A 15,188-nucleotide genomic window follows, 5' to 3' on the forward strand; every position below is an offset into this window, starting at 1 on the left:
GGCGGCAAACCCCCAAGCCCACCCGCGACGCCCATCCCGCACACCGGCATCGAGCGCGACGCATGCGTGCATAGCCGACGTCGCGAGGCCTCTTTGTTGTTGTCGCTTGCTCTCGGCGTCGTCACGCTGGTGTCGCGCCGCTAAATTCGGACAAGACGGGAATCGTGCAGGAGAGGAAAAGTGACGCCGGACCCCAAACACGCCCACCTCCTTCCCTCCGCCGCACACGACCTCGCCAATGACGGCAGTTGCGCCCCCCGTCAACTACCAGAACATCAATCGGCAGGCATGGAGCGCTGAGGGCGTGTCCAACGGTGGTGGCATGTTCATGCCTCGGAAGAGCGCCCAGCGGTCCAACTCGTCGTCGAGCCTCTCTTCACAGGCCTCGGGCACCTCGACTCTCTCTGCCTCGTCCTCTGCCTCGCAGCCAAACGGCACCCCCCAGCAGCCCGCCGGCACCGACTGGGCGGCCACCCGCAAAGCAAAAGCCCCCAAGGGACTATGGCCCGCGACCAAGACTGAGCCCATCGCCGGAATCACTGCCGCACGCCCCCAACCCATCGCCTCTGCCGGCCCCGCCTCATCAGCCGCGTCGGCCATGAGTGCCCTGCAAGCCCCTTCCGCCATGGTTCCTTCACAGCACAATGGCCAGGTCCCGGCCCAGCAACAGCCCAACGGCGCCCAACGCGCATCGCCCCAGGAGAGCACCGCCGTACTGCACCTGGTCCCCATGAACGGCACCTTTGAGCGCAAGACCATCACCGTCCCCTTCTTCCCCGACGTCCTCCGCATTGGCCGCCAGACCAACAACAAGACAATTCCCACGCCACTCAATGGATACTTCGACTCCAAAGTCCTCTCGAGACAACACGCCGAGGTATGGGCCGACCGCCAGGGCAAGATCTGGATCCGAGACGTCAAGTCGTCCAACGGCACCTTTGTCAACGGCTCCCGTCTGTCGCAGGAGAACAGAGACTCTGACCCCCACGAGCTACGCGAGCAGGACATGCTGGAACTCGGCATCGACATTGTCAGCGAAGACCAGAAGACCATCGTTCACCACAAAGTCGCCGCGCGCGTTGAACATGCGGGCATTTATGCACGATCCAGTAGCGACATGATCGACCTCAACTTCGGCGAGCTCGAAGGACCCCAGCTCTCTAACATGATGAGCCCCAACGGCCAACAGCAAATGGCGAATATGCGTGGTCGCACGCCCAGCCAAGGCTCTGTCAACGGTCAGCGACTCCCGGGCCCGGGCGCCATGGCCAATTACCCAAACGGCATGCAGCAACCCCGACACCCCAATTTCTGGCTACAACCCATCACAATGGAGCAGGTTGTGAAGAAGCTCAATGTAAGTGCGACCTAGCTACTCGTGGTACCCCTCTCTAACAGCCTTAGACCGAAATCAAGGCAGCAAAGCAGCAGTCGCAGGACCTCCAGCAGACCCACCACTACATCAATGCTATCCTCTCCGCAGACACCAAGAAGGAAACCACGAAGGCCTCGCCAATCAACCAGGCCAGAATATCGCCGATCAAAGACGGCAGCATCAAGGCGAGATTTTCAGATCCGCCTGCGCCCCCACCACAACAGCCTTTACCCGAAAAGCCCGACGTTGCATCGTCCCTTAGGAGGTCCGACACCGAACGTCCAAAGACAGCGTCACCGGTGCGCTCTGACGCACAGCTGTCTACACTCACAGAGGCCTTGACTAGTGCGAAGAAAGAGATCGAAACGCAGGGCATGCGGCTGCGTGACTTGGAGACCTTGTTGAACGAAGAGCGTCGCGCAAGGGAAGACGCTGAAGAGCGAGCAGCCCGCCTCGAGCGTGAGACAACCAAGGACCAAGGAGACACAGAGACTATCCTTGGCGAAGATGAGACGCCCGAAACCGAGGCAGCCGATACACACCGCGAAGAGCTCACTGATTCAGATAACGGGCCTATATCTCCCGCCAGCGCCGAGGACGCCACTGCTCGCTTACAGCAACGCCTGGAGCTCATGATGTCCGAGATGAATGAGATGAAGCAGCAAATGGAGCGGTACCGGGAAAGAGCCGAGACAGCAGAGGCCGATCGCAAAACCTTGGCAGAGATGATCGAAAACATCAGAGAAGACAATGCAAAGACTGCTGGCAAGGAAGCTCAACGGCGGAGCAGAAGCAACAGTGCATCCGCAAGAGCGAGCAGTAAGACTGGCGTTGAGGGCTCAGACGATGAGGCCGAGCAAGGTGAAATCACCATCATCAAAGAGAAGGACCTCGACGAAGACGGCCCAGAAGTATCACTTCCCAATACGAGGGAACAAAACGGACATTCTGTTGAGCCAAACGGTTCAAAGCAGTCAGGGAAGGCGAATTCCTTGGTTGCCCATCGGCCTGATCGAGCTGCCATGTACTATGGCGGTCCGGTTGGGGCCATGGTAACAGTCGTTGCAATAGGTGTCGCGGTCATGGCCATGCTCAACCAGTATCCCAAGGCCGAACGTTGAAGAGACAAATGCCAAAGTCTTTTATCACTATGCTAGGAAAGACTGGCTTTGTGAGGCGCCACCTCAGCGATCGGGCCCAGGAAGAGCATACTGAGCGTCAACGCTTGAGATGTTCTCCCGCGGAATTCTGGGTTATACGCCGATGCTAGACTACTGTCATTCTCATCAAGGCCATTCGCTGCGTTACACTACGATGCCCACTTATGGATGGCTCGCAGCAACATCATTGTTAGGCTGTTCGCGACGCAATGTTGCACGATGGTAGCACCTCCACGATGTCGTGTCTAATCGCAAATGTTCCGCAACAGAACCACCCACACAACTACCCAAACTATCCATGTCACCGCACTTGTCTCAGATGAGACAACTGCGGCTGGAGAAATACCGTTATACCGAATCACCACAGCAGACTTTCTTTCCTTTCGGCGTAGTTAACGGGTAATGCATCTGTATCTTTCGTTCTACTGGCGTTCAGGACTCACAGTGTCAGCCTCTGACCTCCCAGGCGTTTATCTCTTTCGGAAGGGTGGGAAGCATTGAAGGATTCTTTCGAGGCCAAACAGTCATTCACTGCGGTCAGCGAGCGATGAACCTTTTCTTTTGTAAACACGACTATCTTTTCCTTTGCGTCTCCTTTTTTCACTGGCTTGGGAATTGGGGGATCCGCGATGAATAGGTGGGCAGAGAGATTGGGATTAGGAGAGCAATCGGAGAACACATACACTTCAACGACACAAACATGACTCGCGAACTATGTTGTAAATTGCCTGGGTATCTACTTTACACTAATGAACCAAGACTGTCGTGACGTGTGAGAACTACATTACTAAGCCGATAGTAACAGTGACAGAACTCAAAATGCGTATCCTCGTCTCCGGTACATCATCTGCATCCTCCGCTACTTGGCCCATCTCCGCTTCCCTACCCTCGTCTTCTGCCATCCGATCCCCGGCCTCAACATCATCAATCGCACTCACATTCCCCATCTCAATCTTGACCCAACAATCCTCTTCGCCCTGAAAATGCAATCCTATCTCCAACGCCCTCGGTATCGCCCGCCCTGTCGCTTTAAGATGGACGTTTTCTCGCTTCCCATTTCGAGTCCCACTTCCACCCACACCATCTGCACAGCCCTTAGTCCTACCACGACCATCACTACCCTCCCTACCCATCGCGCCTGCGATCTCAGCCTCCACATCCCTCGGTTCTAACCGTCCATTTGCTTGCGCATATCGTCCCCCGCCTCTCCCTTCTCCTCCTCTTCCCGCCTTATTCAAGGACGCGGCAGATTGCTTCTCGCGCTTGGTTATTTGCGTGAGTAGTTTCCGGATCCGTTTCAGGGCGGGTACGTACGGCGACGTGGCGGTTATGTATAAGGCTTTTGGGGAAGCGGATGAGGAGAAAGGAGTTGGTAAAGGTGCGTGGAGAAGTGGCCGGGTGCTTATTGTTGTGTCTAGGGATTTTGTTAGATTTGGTCCATCTGTGAAACGGGGTCTACGTACTTTTGGGCAGTCTGGCGAGCTTTTGGCGGAGTTGATGGGTTGCGGAGCGAGGCTTGGAAGGTTGCTTTGCTGGCGCAGACTTTGAGGGAGAGTCCTTTGCGTGAGACGCTCGTTTTGGTGGGTTCGTCTGCTTTTCTGTAGCGGTGGCGGACGAGGTGATGTTGCTGGAGGGTGCTTGCGGCTGTCCACATGGTGGTGTCGCATCTGTCATGGCTACATCCTCCGGCTGTTGAGGCTGGTTATGGGGTTTGACTTGTCCGTTGATCGATCGCTTGATCCCTGCCATGATAGTGCAATGAACAGAGCGGGGACTCGTGGTTGTGCGTAAGATGCAGTCGATGTCCTCGCAGTCGCAGAGTCAAGTCGCGTCGCGTTACAAACCCTTATCGATAAGTCGATACCAAGGTCCCAGACCCCAGACACTCATCTCGGAAGACTTGCGACGACAGTAATGGCAAGCTCTATCCCGCAGAAGCTGCACCATATCCACCTACGAGGCCTTGTTTCCTACGCAACAGCAGCTCGCCTTCAAGAATCTCTCGTGTCGCGCTTTCTCGCCTCGAAACCGCCACTCAATGCGTCCCCACCACCACCACCACACATCATAACCACTGAATTCACACCCGTCTACACATGCGGTCGACGAGAAATTGGCAATGTCTCCCCAGACCAACAAACCTATCTGCGCGCCAATAACCGCGCCTCCTTTACCGAAGCCCTGCGCGGCGGCCAAACCACCTTCCACGGCCCCGGTCAACTAGTCGCGTATCCCATCATCGACCTGCGTACCCATAGACTCACACCTAGAAACTACGTCTGCTTGTTAGAAAAGAGCCTGATAGCTACCTGTGCGAAATACAGTATCAAAGCCATGACAACAGAGCATACAGGTGTCTGGACGAGTCCAGAGGATAAGATTGCCGCCATTGGTGTGCATATGCGGAGGAATATCACGAGTCATGGGGTGGGGCTGAACGTGAATACGGATTTGTGGTGGTTTGACAGAATTGTGGCGTGTGGGTTGGAGGGGAAGAGGACGACTAGTTTTGAGAGGCAGGGTGTCGAGGGACAGAGCATTGAGGGGGTTGGGGGGAGCTTCGTGAACGAGGTGGGCGGGAGGTTGATGGGTGTGGAGGGCGTGCGGAGGCTGGGTCAAGAGGAGGTTGAGGCGTTATTGGAGAGCCCAAGAGGCGCATGAGCATGTTCGACAGTCTTGACATCACGCATGTGGGCTTTGTGCTGCCCGCCGACTGACACTTGTGTATGATGGTGCTCCCTTCGAGGTGAAGGCCTGATTGGTGTAAGTGGACCGAACCTCCAAATGTTGATGTCAGAGTCGCATTGCAGGAAAGAGAAAATGAGGTGCGTCCTTTGCCAGACCGGAATTACGAGCTACGTCACCGTCACCATCACCATCACTGTGGTTGCGGCACGTGTCAGCGACACCGTAGCTATGCGAGCGACTCAAATTGACATTACAACACATTCAGAGTTCTAGATTGAAAGCGCTCCTAAGTAAACATCAAGAGAAGACGCCTCGTAAGAAGAGAAGAGGCGCACCACGAGAAACACTAGGGAAATAAGCACAAGGTGGAATGTGATCTTGTATGTCGAATGAAGTCGTGCTAGCCTATCTAGCCTCACTTTGTAACGCGGATGCATACCATTTTGAACGCGAGAACTACAGATACGTTGCCGAGAAGTGGGTTGGTGACCAGAACTCATGTCAATCGTCTGATGGGTATCTAGCTAGCAAGGAACTGACATGAAACTGGACATGAATTGGAGAAACTATGCGGGTATCGTTAGTTAGGCATCTTTATTCTACAGGTATCCGAGTCAGCCCATATCATCGTAATTCTAAGGAGTAAAAAAAGAAGAGGTTCTATCCAGCAAGACGATCAAACAGCATGAGGATGAATCTCCTTCTGTCTGTGTCTCCACCACTTCTTCTCCATGTCCCCCTCCCTCAATCCCCCTTCACTATCCCGGTCCACACTCCTCGCACTCGCACTTCCGCTTCCCCTCGCAAAAACTATCGAATTGTTCCCCAATGCACCTTCCACGTTCACAGTCCCTCTACTCGCAACACCACCACGATTTCGCCACTGGCCAGCCTGTAACTCATACACGTCCTCTTTTTCGCCAGCCAGTTCCTCCAGTCTTGCTCTCTTCGACTCTGGAACAAGAAAACTGGTAAGCATACCCAGGAACATGAAGAGCGCGAAAATCTGCATTACACCGTGGATCCAGGGCGTAGGATTGTCATGCGTAGCCCCCCTCTTGATCATGGGTGCAAAGAAAATCTGTGCGAACACGGCGCCTAACTTGCCCATTCCTGCGCTGATCCCATGGCCTGTACATCGTACTCTAGTCGGAAAGATCTCGGCTGGCGCTATGAAAGTCGTGGCATTGGGCCCGAAGTTGAAGAAGAATTGTGCTAAGACGTATAGTACTAGTAAGTGGGTTTTTGTGAGGCCTTGCCAGGCGAAGCCAAGAACACAGAAGATGATGGTCAGGATTCCGAACCCGGCGATTTGAATGGGTTTGCGGCCTATGGTGTCGACGGTGAATACGGTGAGCCAGTAGCCAGGAAGGGCACCGGCGCAGATGAGCACAATTTGCCCTGTGGCCATGTTGCGTAGGTAGAGGTAGAGGTTTGCGCGTTGGTCGAAGCCCATAGTCGACATCAGTGATGCAGAGGAGAAGCCAAGACCATAGAAGGCCATGTCTAAAAATCTGTGTGAATGTCAGCTTGTTCTATAGCTAAAGTAGTAAATTGCTGCACATACAACCAGGACATAGAGGTGCCGAATAGGCGGATAGCTTGGCGTTTCCGTGAGTAAAACCGCAGTACTTCCATCAACGTAGGCCGCGGCGTCTTGTACTTGGCCATCTCGCTACGCGCCTTCGCCTGTGTGACTGGATTGACCACGTTACCCTGCTTACCATAGCGGTACTTTCGCGCATCAACTGAGGCCTTTTCAACATCGTACAGCACATCAAACGTGTATCGTGGCGTTTCCGGTACTGTGAGTCTGTAGTAAAGCGCGAACCAGGCGGGAATGCCACCGAAGGCGATGATAATGCGCCACATCTTGTCAACGTGCATGGAGCACTGCCCGACGCATTCTCCAACGTTAGCTACCACGATCAAGTGGTCTTTGTAGACTATGACTACGATGAGAGTTACTAAGGCGGCTGCAAGTTGACCGAGGCCTTGCATGGCGAAAACGGCGGCGATGATGCCTCCCCGATATCTGGTACTGGCAAATTCTGCCGTAATAACTGCACTAAGCGGGTCTGATGTATAATTAGCGTATCATCGACAAGAGGATATGGAACTGTTGCATGGAACGTGTACGTACAGTCACCACCGACGCCGATTCCCATTACAACTCTGTAAAAGATGAGCACACCCACGATTGAAAGGGTCGCTGATTCACCGCAAAGCGATTGTGCGAGTGTTGTGCAGATAATAATCATCAGCTCTACTCCGTACATCTTCTTCCTTCCTAGAACATCGCCCAAGTACCCAAAGATACATTGGCCGAAGATGGCGCCGGCGGACGTAGCGACTTTGATGGCTGTATCGGCATCATGGGGCATGACGCCTTGGTGTTCCGTATCTTGCCAGTACACAATTCCTAGCAGGATGACAGCTAGGTTTATGGCGAACAGCTGAAGATATTGTTAGTCAGCTTTCAACATTGTCGTTCATGTTACTGTCAGACTCACAGAGTACGCATCGGTGAAGAAACCAATGCCTGTCACGACTGCTAGTCGTATATGATACCAGCCGAAGGGCGCCTTGTCTACCTCGGCGAGGGCCATCCGCCGGCGCTCATTGGGGTCGGCAATATGTGTCTGACAGACTTGTCAGATACAAGAGAAGATGGTAGGGTCGGAGCCACCACGTACATAGACTCCGGGTACGTCGCGATACGCCGCATTTCCGACTCGTCCAAACGAAAGCATAGGCGGCAGCGGAGATGGACACTCTGGACAACGACGTCCATAAGAGAGGATGCAATGAAAGGATATGTCAGCGAACAGCCGCGGGATATGCGAAAGGTAAGTAAGGCAACGCCAGGCCCATGCCGAGTTCCCAACATGGGGATGGCGAGAGGCTCGATATCATGCCGCTTGGAGTCAATTGGTAGACACTCGCGATCAGACTCAGCATGACATGCCGTGTGAGGGCGCGAGTTCACGTTGTCGGAGGCTCGCTTGCGATTGGCTGGCTGGCTCGGAAGCCCAAAACGGCCCCATGTCGCTCTGGTGACTGACGGCACGCCTCGAGGTCGAAGTCGGCAGTGGCTTCGCGGGAGGACTGTTCAAGAGTCAGGGAGTCGGTGCCGTGGACCAGTGTGCTGGGATGGGACCGACGCTGAGACGAGAGGCGCTAAGGGTAGCGGAGGCGCACGTGCATGGAGGTCCACGGGTGGCATTGCCCGCAGACAGACTACTGGACCTTGGCCGCCGTGACACAACACCATGGAGGACCCAGAGCCATCCTCTCCGGGTCTCGCGTCCTCCAGCCCTGCACTCCCACGGGCGCCTGCCCGCGCCGACACGACGCAGAAGACGCAGGCGACGCCAGACACTGCCCACCAGACATCGACGCTGACGCTGACGACGGCGGACCTCGCGCCCGGCACAGCAGCCACGGATCTCTCGCTGCCCAGATATCACGTCCGCGCCCCGTCGACGGCGCTGAAGCTCGACACGGACCTCGCCATCGCCTCGAACCCCAACTCGGCACGCTCCCTCGACCCCGCCAATCTGGAGCCCAGCGGGAGCGACGCGCTGCGGCAGTCGGCCACGGCGCCGATTGCCATCCAGGACAGCGGCTATCTGAGGACCGCCTGGTCGACTGCCAGTCTCGGCTCGCTGTCGCCCTCGTCCGCCATCTCGTCGCCAGCGCTGGCTGCCCTGGGCGACATCACCCCGCTCCCCTCGCCCCTGGTCATGGGCGACTCGCCCGGCCCATGGCAGCGCGCCGACCATCGTCCTCGCTCGCGCGGCATCTCGGCCGCCTCGCGCGACGACGCCTTCGCCATCTTCGCCAAGGGCACCCTGTCGCCCTCGCCCTCGCTCAAGAAGAAGGGCTACTCGGGCCTGAAGGCCGCTGCCATGGAGGCCGCCGCCGCAAACTCGCAGCAGAGGAACGAGGCTGCTCGCGAGCGCAACAGGAGCATCAGCGAGTACACCCCGGATTCAATGCACAACACCCGCCCTCGGCACGTCTCGGTCGTCGACACGGACCCCGCCATGCAGCAGCGCATGAACCGCGAGACATATCTGGCGACGCAGCGAGGCCTCGTCCCCGCCAATGTGCCAGCCGGCCTTCCCACCCCGCCCGCGAGCAACGCAAGCAACCGCAGTGTTACCGACACCGAGGAAGACGACGTGACCGAAGATGACAAGACTCAATATATAGTGGTGCGGTGTGGGCCTCAAAAGACGAAGAAGCTCTGGCGCCCTGTCCGCCAACTGGGGCAGGGCACCTTCAGCAAAGTCTACCTCGCAACCTGTGAGAAGACCAAAGCAAAGGACCCTCTCGATGAGAACGTTTTGGATCCACGGAAACTGGTCGCCATCAAGGTCGTCGAGCATGGCCCTGCCGGGGGTGCCGACGAAGAGCGCGTAGAACTAAGCCTCAAGCGAGAAGTCGAAATGCTCCGATCAGTATCGCACCCCTCTCTTGTCCATCTCCAAGCCTTCGATCACGATGACGCCCAAGCTCTTATTGTCCTTACCTACTGTCCCGGTGGTGATCTGTTTGATGTAGCCAGTGACCATCGCGACAAGCTGACTCTCGACATCGTCCATCGCGTCTTCGCCGAAATGGTCAGCGCTGTGCGTTATTTGCATACCCAACTTATTGTGCATCGCGACATCAAGCTAGAAAGTACTGCTTCCATTCTTTTTACCATGCCACACTTCATCTGGTACGTTTCTTCGCTTTTACTCTGTACTAATGACATCCAGACGTCCTTCTCAATATTCCTGTGTCTACCGTGCCTCTACTCAAGAACCCACAGTGCCATCCGCATGCCATAGCGACACTCACGGATCTCGGCCTCTCACGACGCATCCCTGCTCCTCCCGAGTCGCCTCTTTTGACAACACGATGCGGTAGTGAAGATTATGCTGCTCCAGAGATTCTCCTCGGTCAGCCATATGACGGCCGTTCAACCGATGCCTGGGCGCTCGGCGTCCTGCTCTATGCTCTCATGGAAGGACGTTTGCCCTTTGATCCACCGCCGGGCAAGGCCGCGTCTCGTAGTAGAGCCGCTCACCGTATCGCCAGATGCGATTGGTCTTGGGTCAAATTCGGTGACGAAGACGGCGAGTGGGATGCGGAAAAGGGCAACGAGTGGGCTGGCGCTCGCGAGTGCGTCGAGGGTCTGCTGAAGAAGGCCTCACGTGGTCGCAAGAGCCTGGAGGACATTGAGAAGCTGGACTGGGTTCAGCAAGGCATTCAGGTCAAAGGCGGCTTGAGAATGAGACCGGAAGATGAGGTTGCTGAGATTGCTGCAGCTCAGACCTCGTCGAGGTGATCGCTAGTGAAGAGCGGAGATGCATGGGCTGCTGAACTCGAATGATAGGACGTCTACGTTTCGGGATATAGCCGAGCGGCTTTTCAGCATCTCGTTTGCTAACTCTGTCCTTCCAAAGATCAATGAGCATAGAAGCTCCGCCAAGAAAGATCCATCATCAAATTTCAGCGTCTCTGTGGCAAGCCTCCATGCGCAGCTCGCCCCGGGGCTATTACCTTTTCTTTCTTACGACTATTCACTCTCACATTCGTTGTTCTACTGATATCCCATACCTGGTTCGCTTCTTCGTCTGGTTACACTTTGCTTCATCGTCGTTCAATCGGCTATTCCCTTTGCCGGCGTGGCTCCGCCTCTGTATGTTATGCCCACGTTGGGTTGATTCTCTTTTTCCAACTTCTTCCATTAGATGGCATTTGAAAATGAAATTCGAAACTGACTTAAGATAGCGCTAGCAAGCATGCCTTTTCTGACTGTTTTGTCGAATATTGGATTGAGCTGGCTTGGATAGAAGATCAATATAGCGGTTCTACGCCCTTGCCGTGTGTTTCTGTCGTGACTAGTGTAGCCGGAAGTATTGGATGACTATACGCGCATCGAATCTCACACTGACATACTTTCTCCATCACGCATAGTTCACTCTCACATTGATGATTTAATATCGCGACCTACACACAAATACTAACCAATGCATGGGAAAGAGGAGTAACTATATGATGTTGATTGGTATCGAAAATGGAAATGCGACGATCCCGGGGTGAGGGAACAGATTTTGAACGTAGCACTAGCGACGGACTTTAACCTGTCTAGATATTAACTACGTCATTTTCGGCAGCAAATGCGCTTCCCCTTTCAATGCTATTCAAGGGCGCATCTAAACAGCGGATCTCAATTTAGCATTTTGCTAGACTCATTTCAAAAGACTTGTGTATGCATCTTGGTTAGCGGTGGTACCCTTTGAGGAGGTGTTCCAAGGTTCGTACGTGGCTACACCTGGGCACCTCACGATAGGACCTTGGGAAATTCAAACAGCGCGTCACAGTCGAACAAGGTAAAACGGAAGTGGATATTGATGTTAAAGCAGTATGGCGTTCGCTATCTGCCGGTGACATTACCAGCCTCGTCCAAGTAGCTGAGAAGATCCATCCCGACCTCCATGAAAGCGACGAAGTCTTCGCAGAACGCGCCAGGTTGTTCCCGCAAGGCTGCCAAGGTCTCTTTGACGAAACCGGTGGAATTTGCGGATATATCGTCTCGCATCCCATTCGCAAATGCGAGCCCCCAGCTCTCAATCAGCTTCTCGGCGAAATCAGGCCGGATGCGGATCAGTACTACATCCATGACTTTGCTATTCTGCCCGAATTCCGTAGATATGGGCTCGCGCATCAATGTCTTCACGCGAGCTTGGAGATTGTTGCTAAGGAATATGCAACTACTGGTATTGTTTCCGTCTATGGTACAGGAGACTTTTGGGGTCGATATGGTTTCAAGGCACCAGTAATCGATGAGGTATTGGAGGGGAAGGTTCAAGGTTATGGGGATGATGCGGTGCATCTTGAACGCAAGAGCGAGTCGTAGACATATGAGTGAAGAATGCATAGAGCGAGCTGTTTCAATCGGGATAAGAAGCAGCGTCTTTCAAAGCCGACAGAGAAAAATTCGCACTCTATTGCAACGAAATTCTTCAACTCATATGCATCACCCTCTCCAGGCGACTAAGTTGCGTGTGCTGGCACGGATTTTGGCAGACGCCAGAACTCCACAACGCCGATACATTATTCTCGTGGATAGGGAATGGCACATCACTACGAAAGCATTCTTTTCCAGTGGCTTAAATAACTCGATAACCTCATTCTTCGACTTGAAATGCTATCACAAACACTACAGGTCGACAGTGTTTAGTCTCGCTCGTCCGTGCCAAGACCAGTTCGTAAAGTCTATCTGCAACTGTGTAATCTACATACGAGGTAATCAATCTGGTCCAATGTGGGCTATATTCTGGGGTATTTGTATCAAGTCAAAACGCGTGTCAGAACCCAGCGTTACTTTGCATGGGGGCATATGGAGGGTCAGTGTAGGTTGCTCCAGTTGTGCCCCCACGGACGACGCCGAGGAGACTTGCCATAGGTCTGGAAGGGAGGGGAAACGCGAAACAGGCCGGCAAGCCATCAGGGACTGGAATTGTTAAGACGAGGGAGATCAAGAATGTGGCCTTGCCAATGCTCCCAGTCAATGGCCGAGAGCTGTAGGAAGATGGGCCGGGGAAATGAAGGTGGGATGTTTCGAGCCGCGAAACTGGAGAGATTCCAATTGCATGGAGAGATATGCGAGTGCTACGCATCAGGTGGTTGGGACGGGCTTGCTTTATTCATAGACATGGATCTGTAAAATAGCTACTGGAAGTGGTACTGATATGGTAACGATGGGATATTCGGTAATGATCATCTCAGATTTTACAAAGCGTCTGCATTGCCTCTTTTGTGCTTTGCGACGTCTCTTTGACTACCTTGATGATGTCTTTGAATCTATCTATTGTTAGCCATCTAGTCCATAATAGATGACCCTTCGACACTGCAATTCCACTTACTCGGGTGTACTAGCGTCCCCAACGTATTCGTACATGAAGCTCTCACTAGTGGTCACCACGGCACCTTCATGGCGTAGCCTTGCCAAAGCGATCGGCACCTCTTCTTTGTTACACGAGCTTACGCCATCAGCAATGACATAGACTTGGTGTCCGGCCCGGAGGAGATCGAGTGTGGTCTGAGTGACACAGATGTGGCTCTCGATGCCGACAATGATGCAGGAGAGTGGGCCAGAGGCGTTGAGCGAGTCTAGTGCTTGCTTGACTTCTGGTGTTCTACCATGAGTCAGCAAGTAGTATTGACGCACAGATCCCATGTGCTGTGGCTTACACCATCGAAAACAATGTCTTGTCAAGATGACAGACTGTATTGATGCCATCAGGCTGATCCAGCTTCAGCTCCGGACATGTCTCGCCCAATCGCGCTACGGAGGCGGAAGGACTACGTCAGTACATGTCTCACATACGGTTCGTACAGCCGTAACCTACCTTTGTTCTGGGTAGTCGCGAAGACTGGAATGTTCAGTAATTTGCCTGAAAGGGTTGGTCAGCAGTAAGCACGCGGGGCGGAAAGTATAATGAAAGGTTTTGGTGAGCCTGCCTGAGAGCTTCAGGCTGACGCTCAGCGGGTGGCAAGCCTAGAGGGTGGTGTTGGTGTCTTATTGGAGTTGGGACACGGTGTTGGACAAAAAATGTGGAGCATACTCGCTTTCAGCAACTTTTGTGCCGTGGAGACGACTTTGGGAAACTCATAAATGGCTGGACGAAACTTCTCTTGAAGATCGCAGATGCTGTAATGATATTAGAAGGGAATTGTCACGGCTGTGGTCTGCATACAAGAGGGCGGGGTTCGCTATGGTCCATCAGCTATTGTCGCACAAGATGTCGCTAAGCAGCCTACCAATGCGTCGCTGAGCCATGGCTGAAGAAAATGATCGAAGAGAAGGTCCACGAGCGGCGAACAATACAGATGGTCGTGGGCGGAGAAATGCCATAGTCGATGCGCCTCATGCGGAGATGCCTCGGCTGGAGGGAATGACATAGTCGCTTCCCCATCGGTGCAACGCGCCTGCCGTAGCCAAAAGGCCCCTTGCGCTTGCGCTTGCGCCTGCGTAGCCGTGGACACCTGGGCATGATGGGCACGGCCGTCACGTGATGAGCCGAGAGTCGGCATCTGAAACAGAGTCCGCCCGTAGCCAGTTGGGTGCATATTTTGGAGCCCCAATTTACCGCGTCGAAACAAGTCGACAAACGCGAGAATGCCCGTCTTCTGACATCAAGACTCTGGCGGGTGGCTATACTTGGAACCGGAGGCGCGGGTACCTTGGTCATTACGAAATGCCGCCGTTGGTGCTGTCCCTGCGTCTGCTCCGGCGGTGATATACCGGTCAGATGCAGATGGGACGAGACCAGAAATACACGGTGACACAGGGTTGGTGAACAATGTCCGAGGCAGAGGACATGGCGGGCGGTCTGACTGCGATGCAGCAAGCCCCTACAATCTCACGAGTAGGCGTCATGTCCTATGACACGGGCTGCACGAGACAGGAGACGCCCATGCTGCAGCTTAACAGGAGTTCTACAGGAAGCTGTCATGTAGCGTAGAAGCACGGCGGAGTGGCCCGTTGAACACTACCGTCTCCGCACGGCCAGCCAGCACGGCCAGGGCTGATGACGGCTGACGGTGTGGCGTGGATTGTGCTTTTTCCCTTTTTCCCTTGTCCAGTGCTCTGGGCGCGGGGAAGGCCAGCGCCGCGGTGGTGATGGCGGTGGGAGTGGGAGTGCAAGGTGGTGGTGTAGGCCAGAAAGACATCGGGCAGCCCCCCGCCATGGAGCAGCAGAGGATAGATTACATGGCGTGTTGTATGTGTATGGGCCATGGAGAAGGCGCCCCTGTCGCCGTCACACGTCCCAAAGCGCATTAGAGGCAGCCCTGTGCGTTCATCCCTCGTTAGGACCTAGGTGTGGCCCAAATGCCCATGCCCATGCCCATGCCCATGCCTATGCCTATGCCCATGCATGCCGCTGCACTGCACACAACCT

The 15,188-nt window shown here is 54.5% G+C and overlaps 4 protein-coding genes across 4 annotated transcripts; 2 read left to right on the plus strand and 2 right to left on the minus strand.

Annotated features, from left to right (window-relative positions):
- Positions 1-238: 238 nt before the first annotated feature.
- On the plus strand, positions 239-2,496 carry J4E85_001440 (uncharacterized protein; the record flags this gene model as incomplete). Its single annotated transcript, XM_051465726.1, has 2 exons — positions 239-1,357; positions 1,405-2,496. 2 exons carry the CDS (start codon positions 239-241, stop codon positions 2,494-2,496), a joined length of 2,211 nt encoding a protein of 736 aa, XP_051330283.1.
- A 3,403-nt stretch (positions 2,497-5,899) lies between these two features.
- Positions 5,900-7,976, minus strand: J4E85_001441 (uncharacterized protein; the record flags this gene model as incomplete). Its single annotated transcript, XM_051465727.1, has 5 exons — positions 5,900-6,737; positions 6,791-7,301; positions 7,367-7,679; positions 7,737-7,865; positions 7,920-7,976. The coding sequence occupies 5 exons, from the start codon at positions 7,974-7,976 to the stop codon at positions 5,900-5,902; spliced, it is 1,848 nt and encodes a 615-aa protein (XP_051330284.1).
- A 519-nt stretch (positions 7,977-8,495) lies between these two features.
- J4E85_001442 (uncharacterized protein) lies at positions 8,496-10,564 on the plus strand (the record flags this gene model as incomplete). Its single annotated transcript, XM_051465728.1, has 2 exons — positions 8,496-9,912; positions 9,993-10,564. The coding sequence occupies 2 exons, from the start codon at positions 8,496-8,498 to the stop codon at positions 10,562-10,564; spliced, it is 1,989 nt and encodes a 662-aa protein (XP_051330285.1).
- Positions 10,565-13,007: 2,443 nt separating this feature from the next.
- Positions 13,008-14,065, minus strand: J4E85_001443 (uncharacterized protein; the record flags this gene model as incomplete). The annotated part of the gene is made up of 6 exons (XM_051465729.1): positions 13,008-13,086; positions 13,149-13,421; positions 13,613-13,679; positions 13,851-13,936; positions 13,983-13,998; positions 14,047-14,065. 6 exons carry the CDS (start codon positions 14,063-14,065, stop codon positions 13,008-13,010), a joined length of 540 nt encoding a protein of 179 aa, XP_051330286.1.
- Between the last annotated feature and the right edge of the window lie 1,123 nt (positions 14,066-15,188).

This window comes from Alternaria conjuncta (assembly GCF_024043145.1).
Source record: "Alternaria conjuncta strain BMP 0040 chromosome Unknown scaffold_2, whole genome shotgun sequence".
Classification (NCBI taxonomy): Eukaryota; Fungi; Ascomycota; class Dothideomycetes; order Pleosporales; family Pleosporaceae; genus Alternaria; species Alternaria conjuncta.